The 14,328-nt window shown below is 32.6% G+C and overlaps 1 protein-coding gene across 1 annotated transcript; it reads left to right on the forward strand.

Moving 5' to 3' along the window:
- The first annotated feature begins 3,125 nt into the window (after positions 1–3,125).
- Positions 3,126–12,888, forward strand: LOC143559540 (serine/threonine-protein kinase STY46-like). The gene is made up of 16 exons (XM_077048078.1): positions 3,126–3,553; positions 5,446–5,560; positions 6,283–6,377; positions 6,460–6,576; positions 6,794–6,848; positions 6,982–7,092; positions 7,226–7,276; positions 7,534–7,700; positions 7,798–7,905; positions 8,337–8,410; positions 8,480–8,655; positions 10,942–11,037; positions 11,171–11,251; positions 11,762–11,815; positions 11,915–12,049; positions 12,610–12,888. The coding sequence occupies exons 1-16, from the start codon at positions 3,339–3,341 to the stop codon at positions 12,679–12,681; spliced, it is 1,722 nt and encodes a 573-aa protein (XP_076904193.1). The 5' UTR covers positions 3,126–3,338; the 3' UTR covers positions 12,682–12,888.
- Positions 12,889–14,328: the final 1,440 nt, after the last annotated feature.

A 14,328-nucleotide genomic window follows, 5' to 3' on the forward strand; every position in this document is an offset into this window, starting at 1 on the left:
CAGGAAAAGGATGTTAAATATAGAATATTGAAAAAATAAATAAAAGAAAGAACCAAAGTTGGTATTTAATTAATAAGTATAGCGTCGTGATAACCGTGACCCACTATTATATTGCTTAATTGGTGATCAGAAGTATTTTATTACTTTTTTACATTAAATTGTAACACTTTCTTATTTTATCTTTATTGTTTTGAGTTTTTTAACAAGTTAAAGCAAGACACAGTTATGTTTAATGAAAGAATAATATGTTTTCGCATATAAAGGAAACCAATTTAATTTTTTATTAAAAACTATTATAAATTGCGAAATTGATTTTAACGCTTTCCATCTAGTTTAAGAAAAGGCTATCGTTGAACTTTTGATTTTATAAAGGTCTAAAATCACAATTTGTAGGAATAGAATCTGTGTCGTTAAACCGGGTCAAACCAACCTGATCGGTTATACTAAAAATCAAATCCCTAACGAGTTCGATTGTCATAGGTTGAACTGGTATTGATTGGACCGTCGTATGGCGGTTGAGGTGGCTCACTAGTTGAACCAGTTTTAAGTAAAAAATAAAAATAAAAAAAGCAGACGACACATCTTGTTACTGGTTTACCTTCTATTTTGATGTAAACAATATTCTTTAATAAATGAAAACACGCCTATTGCATATACGATACTTTTGATAATTAATAATCACTTTCTGGATACCTAAACTAAATTTAATATTTATTTCATTTGTTTAATATTAAATAACATAATAACATACTATTGAATTTAGTAATATATACTTATTTTTTTTCAAATTAACTATGTCATCGTCTAGTTTTTTAAAGTCCCTTTCATTTTTTAAATTTAGTGTTTCTTTTAATGAAACTCACCAATTTATCTATATTATATATTATGATGAGTTAGGCAATGAGATAACTAGGTGATTATTAGATAATTAAATATATGGGCAGGTTAATGTTTGCCCTTTATGATACGTTAAAAGAGATCCAAAAGAATTTAATTTGAGAATCTTATTCTATAGGAGGATGTTGGTTGGTGCTATTGGCTTTGTAATTGGAATCATCAACTCATTTAACTTTCATTTACCCCTTATACTTTTCTAAATACTCTAACATAGCCTTTTTCATACGTTTTTACCTTTTTGACCCTTTAGCTTTTGTATTTAAAGCCAAAAAAATCACACTTGAATGATAAAATTATACATATATATACACCAACACACATGCATAACATAAACATAAACACATAAAACTAAGTATAACACGATTTATCATCACTCAACAGATGCATTTTTCTACATCAATTACGCATCATTGCTTTCTTTTTCACTAGAAATATATAGGTCGTAGATACAAAGCTTTTTAACCGGGTTACAACGTTTAAAAAATCTATTAATAAAAAACTTTATTGGTAGTGTATAGTGTATACCACCTCTTATTCCATCTACTCTTAGGAACTATCTGAAATTTAATTTTGTTTTATGTATATTCAATTACTAAGAAATACATGATTAATAATTTACAATAGAGGTGAGAAAGGTTTGATTGATCAAATCGAAGCCAATTGACTTACAAAACAACACCAAAATAACGACCCAAACTAAACATCGCTTTACCTTGGTCTCCTTAATCAGAATACTATGGTCACTTTTAGTTTTACCTCATCAAACCGTACATAACCTAACTTGGCAACGAAACTACATCGAACTTATTTGAATGTTTTTTGTTGGATTTATGACCCAAACTTATTATTACAAGCTCGTTCATTCCAAACTCAAATGAAAAACTATAGCCAAACTCATAACAAACAAGCCATACCTATACGTAAAAACTCGAAACTGAAAAACCGAATTTAAATTCTAGTTTAGTTTGAGCTCAAAACGACTATTTTAAAATACCAATTAACGTACACTTCAACCATGAAATAACTAATTTGTGTGAGGTCTTTTTTGGCAAAGGAATAATATTACTAGGTTGCTTAGTATAACATATTCATAGATGAATCTTTCAATTGGGTATCTATCGATGGATCAATATAATATAAATATAAATATAAAAAACTAATAAAAATGGTGAAGTAAGCAAGGCAAAGAACAATGGCTTGAATCCACGTCGATATCCGCTCAATGGGTGCGCATTACGCCATTATCCTTTTCCAAACTTAAAGCAAACACAATTCTTTCAAATCTTGTAACATATGCTGTAATTGTTGTACTTTGATATGGTTTTCAAGTTTATTGCTCTGGAGAAAACGACTTGCTCAACAGTATATGTAAACGGGATAATGACCGAAATGCCCTTTTGCATGGTGAAAGTCAAGATAACATTCATTTGACCATTTTATTTCGGAAATGTTAATTTTTAAAAACCATATATTGCTCGATAAGATTTTTAACCAACTATTTTTTATAGTCAAATGTTGTTGTAAGCAAAAAAATAAAAATAAAAAATTTCGTCAGAATCCAAAAAGAATGTCATGGAAGCCAAAAAAATAAAACTCGTCAGACGCCAAAATAAAGCTTGTCTTACGTCTAAAAACTCTCATTTCAAGCCTAAATATATGTGTAATTGGACGTCAAAAAATTTTGACAGACGCAAAAAAGAATATTGTCGGAAGCTAAAAAAACATCTCGTTGAACGCCAAAACAAATCTTGTCGAACGTCCAAAAATCTGATTAGCTACGACAATTAAAAAAATCGACAGTTTTATGACACGTGATATAATTTTGTTGGTTGAAAATTTCATTGGCTAATGTTTAAAAGGTGTGCGGGGCATACAATATTGAGGATGAACATCGTTGGAATTCAATTTTGTTTACTTTAATCAACCAAATTCTGCTACTTATCCAAAAATAAAAATGTCAGAATCTACAAAAATATCGTCGAAATCCAAACAAATAGCGCCGGAGCCCAAAAAATCCCATCGGACTAACACAACAAAAAAAAACTATCTTCCAGTCAGTTTTATAACACGTGACATAATCTTGTTAGTTGAAAATCAGGTTATTCGATAATTAAAAATCGGGCCGGTCGTCACCGAGATCGAGGATGAACATTATTACACAAAAAAACATTTGAAAAGGACATTTTGGTCATTTCCTCTCTATATATATAATTATACACGCACCATTGTTTCGCAGGCGGTATAAACAAACATTCACCATTGTTATTAAACCATCGTCCTCTTCTCCTCTTAATCGTTTCATTTCATTTCATTTCATTTCATTTCAAACCCATGCGTACGGACACGTAACCACCTACCTACCTTCGTATCCATCGTAACCGTTTCATTACCTCACAACTAACTCTGTAGATGTAACCGATAAGTGACTAACTAACTAACTAATGGTGATGCGAGGAGGAGGAGGTGAAGATACCGAGAGCTGTTGCAGTAGCCGAGCGTCGGCGGCGACGGTGGCCGTGGCTAGCCGGAAACGGCGGCCGAAGGTGGAGGTGTATCAGGAGGTGCTTCGAAGGCTTAGAGAGGCGAATTGTGAAGAGGCGAGTGTGCCTGGATTTGAAGATGAGCTGTGGTCGCATTTCTGTCGGCTTCCTGTTCGGTAATCTCGATTTTAGCTGTTTTAAGCCCTAATTGTTTGTTATGATGCTAATTTGTTGTTAAATTTGACGGAAATTGATTATTTATTTAAACGATTTTGTTCAGTCGAATCATGCATTTTCATCCATTGCATATAAGCACTAGTTTTAGTCGTCTACATCCACCGGTCTCATCTCTGTCGTACAGAGCCCTAATTGTTCGTTATTTCGACTAATTTGTTGTGAAATTGTGTAGAGGATTGATATATGCTTATATGATTGTGTTCGTGTTGAATTATACATGAATAATGTGCACATAAACACTGATTTCAGTCGTCGGAGTTAGGTAGTTTCGATTTCAGTCATTTGAAGACCTAATTGCTTGTTATTTAAGTATTTAACTACTTCGTTGTGAAATTTGACGGAAATTGATTAGTTACTATTAAATGATTGTGTTTATGTTGAGTCATGCATCTCATCTGTTGCATGTAGTAATATTATTTGAGCACAAATTTCGGTCATCTGAAGCCCTAATTATTGCTTATTCAACTAATTCGTTATGACATTTCATGGAAATTGATTATATATTATATGATTGTGTTTATGTTGAATCATGCATCTTCATCTTTTGCATATCATAATATTATTTGATGTTCGGGTAAATAATATGCAAATAAACACTAATTTCAGTCGTCTACACCCGCTGGTAATTTCGGTTTCAGTCGCATGAAGCTCTATTTGTTCGTTGTGAAATTTTTCGGAAATTGATCATATATTTTATAATTGTGTTTATGGCGAATCATGCATCTTCATCCAATAATCCGTCGCATACTATAATATTATCTGATATTCTGATGTAAGTGTAAATAGTGTGCATCTAAACACTAATTTCAGTCGTCTTCCTGTTCGGTGATTTCGATTCGGTCATATGAAGCCTTAACTTGTTCATTGTTTCAACTAATTTGTTTGCATAGAAGACTGATTTTTTGGTAACATGATCGTGTTCATGTCGAATCATTCATCTTCGTCCGTTGCTTACTGTCGAATCATCTGATGTTCATGTAAATAATCTACATGATCGTGTAAATAATCCGTTGCTTACTGTAGTATCATCTGATGTTCGTGTAGATAATCTACCCATAAACACTAATTTCAACCTGTTATTTGAATTTAAAGAAGTTGTTCTCTTTGGAAGAAACTTTTTGATATGTTTTTTTTTTTGGAATCCATGACACGTTAAACAAAGTACAAGGTTTGAAAAGTAGAAAGAGCAATGATTATTATATCCTTATTTGGTGCTCCCATCATTTCAGGAAAGATAAATTCTTTGACTAGGGTGAGCTTTATCATGTGAAATGCTAACCTTTTCAACCTCTGCTAGAAAAGGAAATTTTTTTGTGTGGAACCTATAACAAATTTGAAATTGAAATAAGCATTTAATAATACTATATATAACCATAGAAGTATAATAGTCTGTATTTTTTACTCCAAATAGATGAATTCTTGTTTTCTTATGTTCAATAGTCTTAGATGGCAGCAAACTTGTCTTTTTCAAAAGAATAAAATATGCACAAATTATTGTAGTAGTTGAGGAGAGCTTGTTGTTGGGATCTTTGGTAAAAAAAAAAAAGATTCCAAAGTATCTTATACAGTAAAAGTCTTTTTTTATACCCTTTACAAAACTTTAAGCACTCAGTTTTTACGGTGGTTAGTTTCATGGGATCCAATGACCCTAATTCTCAATCTTTGGATACATGTTTCTGGATTAACTATTAGTTACAATGGCTATACCACGATGAGCTAAAGAAAACTAATAGTTCTCCCTTTCATGGGTTAACTTGGTGCTTGATAGATAAATTACATCATTAATTGCGGTTCTAGGGCCGAATCCACTAATTCATCAATTTCATAGCAGATATGCATTGGATGTGAATGTCGAGAGGGCACATGAAGTCCTTATGCACAAAAACTTGTTACATTTGGCACATGACCCGAATACTAGACCAGCATTCGAAGCCCGCCTTATTCAGGTATGATGTAATTTTTTTATTTACAGCTTGCACCCCTCAGTAGAATGCAAAATTTAAGAGTTTAGGCTCTTATTGAAACATGACCTTTGTGGTACAACATTGTACTGTTTGTATTTTGTCTTGATTTGCTGATAAGATGGTTTTATATTTATTAAGGGGCAATTCATAAAGCCCCTTCAATACTTACAAAATGCCATATATGATATTTCGGAAGTTGTGTTTTTGGTATGAAATCTGCTCTAATACTTATGTACATTATTTGCATATTAACCATTCATTATAAATAGACACTAGTTACCACCCATATTGTAGGATTCTAGCATACATTGGCTTCTCTCATTTAATCAAATATACATATGGACACTGACTTCCTTGCAACATAGTAATTTATTCTTAATAAACAATTCTGAACACTAAATAGTTTTTGAAACATCACAAACTCAAAAAGGAGTGTTAGAAATTTAGACAAATTCATAACGTGTCTTGAATTCATGAAATCTAGGTTTGTTGTTGAAAATAGAAACCACATACTTATATGGATTAAATGGAGTATTAGTTTTCTTTAAGGCATGTTATCAGTTATCAAATGTTATGATTGACGGTTTAAGAATTTTGGTCACTTTGCATTACGTTTGTAGAATGTTAGCTTCTAAAGTCTTGTTATGGTAAAAATTAACTTCTTTAAACATTCATTTGAGATTCACATGTCAACAATTATGCAGCTTCATTCTAGTGTCGGTGAAAATGGCGTTGACTCTACTTCAAGCTATACAAAGATGAAAGATGCTCAAATTTCTATCCATCCATGCAGGCAGAGGCATGATTTTGAATTATTTAAACCTAGGTCTTACTTTTAACACAAAAAGAGTACTTATCTTTTCTTTTCTTGTGGATTTCAGCACTCATCCACCAACTGCATTTGGTTTATCATCAAAACTTGAAATTCCTTTTGAGGCCAGTAAATCAAATCTGCAAGGTGGAGACAAAGATATGAGTGCCAACCAGCACTTATTTCGGTAATATTTTTTAAAGGTTTGATTCTATTTAAGCCTTCAATTCTTTCCATGCGGTCGTATAATATATAGTTTATGAGTGGGTTGAATCGGTTATCTGTCTTTTTTCTAACAGATCAAATAAGAAAATACCTTAAAAGGAAATGTATCAAATCAAATCAAATAAGAAAATACCTTTCTATACAATTTGATGATGTAACAAGACTTCAAAATCATGTAGGCCTCTTCACGAAATTACAATTTCAACAAATGATAAGCCTAAACTCCTGTGTAAGGTAATAAATATCAGCTCATTACTTACAAATACAATGTATATAGTAATAATATATATTATTTTATATACATAATATATTATATACCTTTGAAATATACCAAATTGCCCTTATAATTTGTGGCTTGAAAATACAGTTGACTTCATTGCTCTCTGAGATCGGCCTAAATATTCAAGAAGCTCATGCTTTTTCAACATCCGATGGCTACTCGTTAGATGTGTTTGTTGTTAATGGCTGGCCATACGAGGTATTTCACTACATTTATTTTTCAATAGTAACAGGTCATTGTATAGAAAGGGTACCTATAAAAGATGTTCGAATTTATGTCTTAATATTCAAGCTTTCTTGGGCATTGCTAACCTATTTAAATATATTTGTAGGAAACCGAAAAACTGAGAGATTTATTGGCAATGGAAATACCAAGGATTGAGGTAGTCAACTTGTACCTTTAGGAATTAATGCAAATCTTGCACATGCGTATCAAATTTGACACATTATTTACCTGGCGGTTGATTTGGGTTGTGTTCCATATCAAACGTGTTGAACTGGTCAAAAAAGTTGAAAGTCAAGATTCCTATTTTGGTTGTATTTCATTCAAAGATTTCCTTTGTTACTGTACCAAAGTAGTTTTGTAATTGCTACGGGTCAACCTGAATCGACCCATTCACCAAATATGTCTTCACTACAGGAGATACCTTGGTCAGAGAATCCACAAGTTTTGCCTTCTAAAGAGACAGAAACAAATAATTTTCAAGAAATTGTTCAGCTGCCTGTGGATGGGGCTGATGTGTGGGAAATTGATGTTAAGCTGTTAAAATTTGAATATAGAATTGGTGGTGGATCATATAGTGATTTGTAAGTTCAAAGGTGTTTAAGTTACATGCCAGAAGTATGATATATATATATATATATATATATATATTTGTCTAATTTGTTTTTTCCCCTTATGCAGGTATAAAGGTACATTCTGCACTCAAGATGTGGCCATCAAAGCTCTAAAGGATGAGTATTTATGTGAAAATGTGCAGAGAGAATTCGCTCAAGAAGTCTATATAATGAGGTTTGTTACATTAATAATGTAGGAGTTTAGCCTCTTTGAGTATCTTGTTTTCGAGATAATCATTCGTAAAGGTTTTATAATAAAGTTATTACTTTTATTAGGACAAAACATGAGTTAGTTAGAAAAATGGACATGTTGGATAACAAGTCAAAACATGTTTGTTTGACCTACTTTTTGTCTAATTTCTTATTAATAAAATAGCGTTTCAGGTTTTATTATTGCCTAAAGTGCATTTTAATGCATTAAATTTCCTAAATCAACTTAATAAAAAATTATACTAGATACTGTCTTAGTTTGTATTATAATAATAATAATAATAATAATAATAATAATATTATTATCATTATTTATTCTTATTATTTGTATTATAATATATAAATGTTTCCTTAGGTCCATTATCACTATGAATCCTAACTTTCTTAAACTAACAGGAAAATCCGGCACAAAAACATTGTGCAATTTATAGGTGCTTGTACAAAACCTCCAAATCTTTGTATTGTTACTGGTAATTCTAAGTAGCTCCTTTTTTTATTAAAGCAGAAATTTCTGGTCCTTTATACTTTTTATTTTTCAGAATTTATGGCAGGTGGGAGTTTATATGACTTCCTACATAATCAAAGAGGCCATGTTGATGCCCCAACAATAATCAAAATAGCAATTCACATTGCAAAAGGAATGAGTTACTTGCATGAAAATAATATAATCCACAGGGATCTTAAGAGTGCCAACCTTTTGATGGATGAAAATGGAGTAAGCAAATTATGTTTATTATCAATTACTTAATTTCATTGTTGTTTTGTTATCTATGAGGTGGCGATTTTAACCCGTTTGCCCAAAATTGGTTTGATTTGGGTTATATTTTGTCTCAATGAAACAGGCTGGGTTCCCTGGTCATTCGGGTGAAAGCCAACAGAAGTGTTTTCAAATGCTTAAAACCTCCTAAATTGTTTTTATTAATGCACTTTAGCTGAATTTACACACGAGTCCCTGGACTTTGTTTTTGCATGTTAAAATTCTGTAACTTTTAAAGCTTAACGATAAAGTCCATGCACTTTATTGTTAACTTAGTATATTTTCTGTATAATTAAATCCCTTGACCTTTTTCGGACTTTCATAAAAATGTCCTTTTTGGCATGATTTAGGTCTCTAAATTGTGTTGTGTCTGAATTAGAAATTGGACAAAGTGTTGATTGGTTAACCCGACTCTTTACAGTTAACCGTTCTGACCCGAATTTATTTTGACTCGGCACCCAACTTTCCAGGCCCACCGATGTTATCACATATACACATAGCTAAAGGTGGCAATGTGAGTGGGTTGGGTTGGATATGGGTGATGGGTCAGGATGGGTATGGGGTCAGGATGGATTTTTAAAATAGAGGGTTAGGATGGATATGGGTCAAGATGGGTAAAGCTAACCCATCTTGACCCAAGTTAAGGTTGATATACAAAGGGTTTTAAAAACTCCTCAAAAAAATATTCAAAAAAAATATTAAAAAAATAATAACTCAAAATATAAATAAAAAATACAAAATGTAAAATAACTAAAATGTTTCCCCCGTCATCCTCGTTCATTAAAAAATAAAAAAATAAATAAAAAAAACTCGTTTTGTACCGGTTCAGGTTCGAGTTTTTCGGTTTTGTTTTTTTTTTTTCATTTCGGTCGGTTTCAGTATTTGCTCGGTTTCAATGATTTCGGTTTTGATTTCTCAGTTTTTTCGTTTTCAGTGTTGTTTTGTTTTAGTCAGTTTTTTCGGTTTCATTTCGTTTTTTTTTGTTTCGTTTCGATTCATTTTGTTTTATTTTAGTCGGTTACGTTTCAGCTTTTTTGTTTCGTTTTGGTAAGCTTTTTAATTGCATTTCGCTTTTCTTTGTTTCGTTTTGGTCAGTTTTTCGGTGTCATATCGGTTTTTTTGTATCGTTTTGGTCGTTTTTCTATCTCGGTTCGTTTCGTTTCAGTTTTTTTGTTTCGTTTTAGTCGATTCGGTGTTTTTGATTCGTTTTGATCCAGTTTTTAAATTGCATTTAGTTTTTTTATGTTTCCTTTTGGTCAGTTTTTCAGTTTCAATTCAGTTTTTTTGTTTCGTTTCGTCGTTTTTCTATTTCAGTTCAGTTTCGTTTCGGTCGCTTTTCTATTTCAGTTCAGTTTCGTTTCAGTTTTTTTGTTTCGTTTTGGTCAGTTCAGTGTTTTTGTTTTGTTTTGGTCAGCTTTTCAGTTGCATTTCGCTTTTTTTTTGTTTCATTTTGATTGTTTTTCTATTCCGGTTCAGTTTTGTTTTGGTTTTTTTGTTTCGTTTTGGTCGTTTTTCTATTTCAGTTCAGTTTCGTTTCGATTTTTTTGTTTCGTTTTGGTCGTTTTTCTATTTCATTTCAGTTTCGTTTCGGTTTTTTTGTTTCGTTTTGGTCTGTTCGGTGTTTTTGTTTTGTTTTGGTCAACTTTCATTTGCATTTCGCTTTTTTTTGTTTCGTTTTGGTCAACTTTTCGGTTTCGTATCGGTTTTTTTTATTTCGTTTTGTTTGTTTTTCTATTTCAATTCAGTTTTGTTTCGGTTCAGTCGATTCAGTGTTTTGTGTAGTTTTGGTTAGCTTTTCGGTTGCATTTCGCTTTTTTTGTTTCGTTTTGGTCGTTTTTCTATTTCGGTTCAGTTTCGTTTTAGTTGGTTCGGGGTTTTTGTTTCGTTTTGATCGTTTTTTGGGTTTCGGATGAGTTTTGTTTCGCACGTGATAGTTTGGGTATTTTGATTTAGATAAATTTTGGATAACTTGGATATTTTTTTTGACCCATTTTAACCTATAAATGAAACTCACTTGTATATTTTCAACCCATCCTGACCCACTTGAAGAATTTTTATGATCCATCCTAACCCATTTTACTTTTTAAGTTTATCCATCTTGACCCAAAACAATCCATTTGGGTTGGGTTTGCCACCCTTACACATAGCTATTAAACTTAGAGTATTGGCCCACAAACTCTAGTGCATATTGTTCCAAAGATATATGTTACATTTCTGATTCAGAAGATAATGCTTATCTTGCAGATTGTCAAGGTTTCTGATTTTGGTGTTGCTAGAGTGCAAAATAAGTCTGGTGTTATGACTGCAGAAACTGGAACTTACCGGTGGATGGCTCCAGAGGTTAGTCTTTTTTTTGTTAAGTATTATATAGATTAAAACGCACATTTTTTTATAATTATTTTAATATCCCAGCCGGTTTCTTTAAAAACACACCTTAAAATGCTCAAAATTATTCTTATTCTTTGGTTCTTAGGTTATTGAACATAGACCTTACAGTCACAAGGCAGATGTCTTCAGTTTTGGCATTGTTGTGTGGGAGCTGTTAACAAAGAAGGTTCAGTCACTATCTTATTTTATTTCTTATGTAGGTGATTTGTACCGCACCTCTTTATGTGTACACCAACTTGTAGATTTTGACCACAAACCCTCACCGTTAAAAACATCATATTTTGTGGCGGTATGATATTATTGTCAAACTACAAAAAATGGTGGTGTACCCATCACAAAGAGTGGTGTCCCTATCACCCTATTTAAAGTGTTATGAATGGTAAATTTGATATTATTTAGTCTTATAATGATAAATATTTTTTATGAACATCACATAAGGATATATACGTAAATATGGACTACTTTCAAGTTGATAACTGTGAGAACCGCATAATTACACATGTAGTCAGTGCTTGACAAATATAAGAGTGAGATAGGTGGTTACATAACAGTTGTCCACTTAAAACGGTTTCTGTAATGTAAATAAACCATTAATATCTGATGCAAATCTGAACAGTTTTTAGTACAAAAACTTAGCTTTGTAATAATAATCTTTTGTTACTGGTTGACATGGCAGCTTCCTTATGCTAACTTGACTCCACTTCAGGCAGCCATAGGTGTTGTTCAAAAGGTACCGTTTTCATAATCTGAGTTTCGTTTTCGTTTCAAGACTTGAAATTTTTTTAAAACATGAGGCGTTTACTTCTTAAAATGTCAACTTAAATTCCAGGGTTTAAGGCCAATAATTCCGAAGAATACTCATCCCGGGATTGTGGGACTACTTGAGCGATGTTGGCAGCAAGATCCGTCTTCGAGGCCAGAGTTTTCTGAGATAATCACAGCTTTGCTGCATTGTTCTAAGATGGTAAATATCAACCTTTTTGGTGGCAAAGTGGGTGGGTCGAGTTACAGATGGAAACGGGTAGACTTTATAACTGGGTCGGAATGGATTGACCGACACACTTTTATAGGGGTGTAAACGAGCCAAACCAAGGCCGAGCTTGGCTCGTTTATTATTTATAAATTTATTTATATACATATGTAGTTATTTGTTATATATATTTTGATTATAATGTTTATATATTTCAAAATGTAATATATAATAATTATTATTATAAAAATGCGTATTTAATATATTAAATTAAAATTACAAATATCAGGCTCGTTTACAACCCAACATACTTCGGTGGCAACAATTAAATTAGTTGAAAATTTTTAGTTATAACTCTTTAAAAGGTTTTATGCGTTGAAAATTACACATTGGACGATGTCCTACCGGTTCCACAAGTTTGACTCCTTTGTCCATTTGTTTAATACTTTTAACCTGCTCGATAAAAAATGCATAATCTGAATCGACACATAAGATATTGCCACCTCTAGAATAAATCATAACAAATTGAATCTTATTTGTTTTTTTTAATGTAGGTAGTAGATGATAAAAGATCTATCAAAAGAAGAAATAATTTGGGAGGTGTCTCTTTGCCAAATGGTGTATGATAACTACATTCCACGTCAGCATGTAAGTTTCTGAGTAACAATACTGTAGGTAACTTTCCGACCCTAGAACTGTCGGTATCAATAATTTAACGTGTTAGCTGTATAATACCCGATCGATCGTTTCTTGTGCTTGTGCGATTTCTCTATTGTTGTGGAACATGTAAAATAAAAAAATACAGCCACTTGAACGCAGAGCTAATTTGAGAGGGGTTTTTGTGGTCTTTGTAAAAGTTTGTTGTGTAAAGGTATGAGCAGCAAATATGGACAAATATTTTGTATTTGTAATATATTATTAGACCCTTGGGTATGCATTAACGCCCAACGCCTGATTTCGCAAGGATTAACTAGTGGAACACACTCCCTTTATTTGTTATAGGGTGTAAAGGTAAGACGGGCTAGAGTGTTAACGAGCTTTAAAATCCTCTTCACACAATAATGTAAGAATTATTTTTAAATTGAATCGAGAGGTATTAAGGGGCGTTAAACCATATCCTTAAAAGAGTGATATGAAGAGAAACAGAGTAAAGTGAGTGACATGGCGTCTACGTGAAGTTAAGTGGTGTGAGGGTATACGCCATGGCCGTACTTATCTTTTTAGACGGACATGGGGAATTGCTTTAGAAGACGGGAAGGATATGATTGAGACAACTGGGTATTTAGGAACTAAAAGACTCTGAACTAGAAGCCTAAGATCTTCCTGTGCGTGGAGAGGAAGAGCTCGGCATTGAGCCGTATGATGCGGAAGTCTCACGTACGGTTCCTGAGAAGGGAGTGGCTACCTACTGGAGCTTTGACCTTATAATAGTGAATCCTGTGAAAGCCGAAATCGTTAAGTATGATTGTAACGGTATATTTGAAGATGAAATCCATGTGAGACTATCTTATATTTTCAAAAATAGATCTTTTTATTCTATAAAATTTCATGGCCTCATCAGGTTGTCTAAATTAGAAGACTCGATGTCATCGGCTCACACTCCTTGACTCGTATAAATGTATTAGTCGAGTACGAGTTTAAGGTAGCACACTCATACAATACTTGAGCGATTTGACTCGATTAACACACCTTTTGGCTCGTGTAAATTAGCTTTATTTTCTTGTAGTATGATACTTTATTATTTAAAACAGTTTGTTATTTGAGAATTTTTACAAAAAAGAAGCATACAGGCTTTTAATAATAACGAGTTGAACATGAACCATGTAGTACGAGCTAAGCTTCTAGCTCAATTCGGAAATATCAAGATGGTAGTGCTCGATTTGTATTACAGATCTACGTTACGTGTATCTCTTTTAGCATCCATTGTTGGTAATTGGGAACCGTATTCACAAGACGGTCAATATGGGATGTCCAAGTTTAATAAACCTGTCAAAGTTGGTTTAAGTGTTCTAGTTGGATTATAACCAGTTGGTTGAATCCAAATTAATTCGGAATTACTTTGGAGTCCAAGCAAGTTGGTTAGGAAAAAAAAAATTTCCAACGGTTTGGGTAATAGTAGTGGTTATGGTTTAGAATTTAGATTGTCATTCGGTTTTGCGGTCATATATTATTGGTTAATAAAAGTGTTATCCATAAATGCCTCTAGAACCATATGTTTGACACGGAAACGCCAACTCCATATTGGAATAATGAATTAAAGTTGGAACTTATTC

This window comes from Bidens hawaiensis, unplaced genomic scaffold (assembly GCF_021521415.1).
Source record: "Bidens hawaiensis isolate Kalapana, Puna unplaced genomic scaffold, B.hawaiensis_p1.1 tig00019925_1, whole genome shotgun sequence".
NCBI classification, from domain to species: domain Eukaryota; kingdom Viridiplantae; phylum Streptophyta; class Magnoliopsida; order Asterales; family Asteraceae; genus Bidens; species Bidens hawaiensis.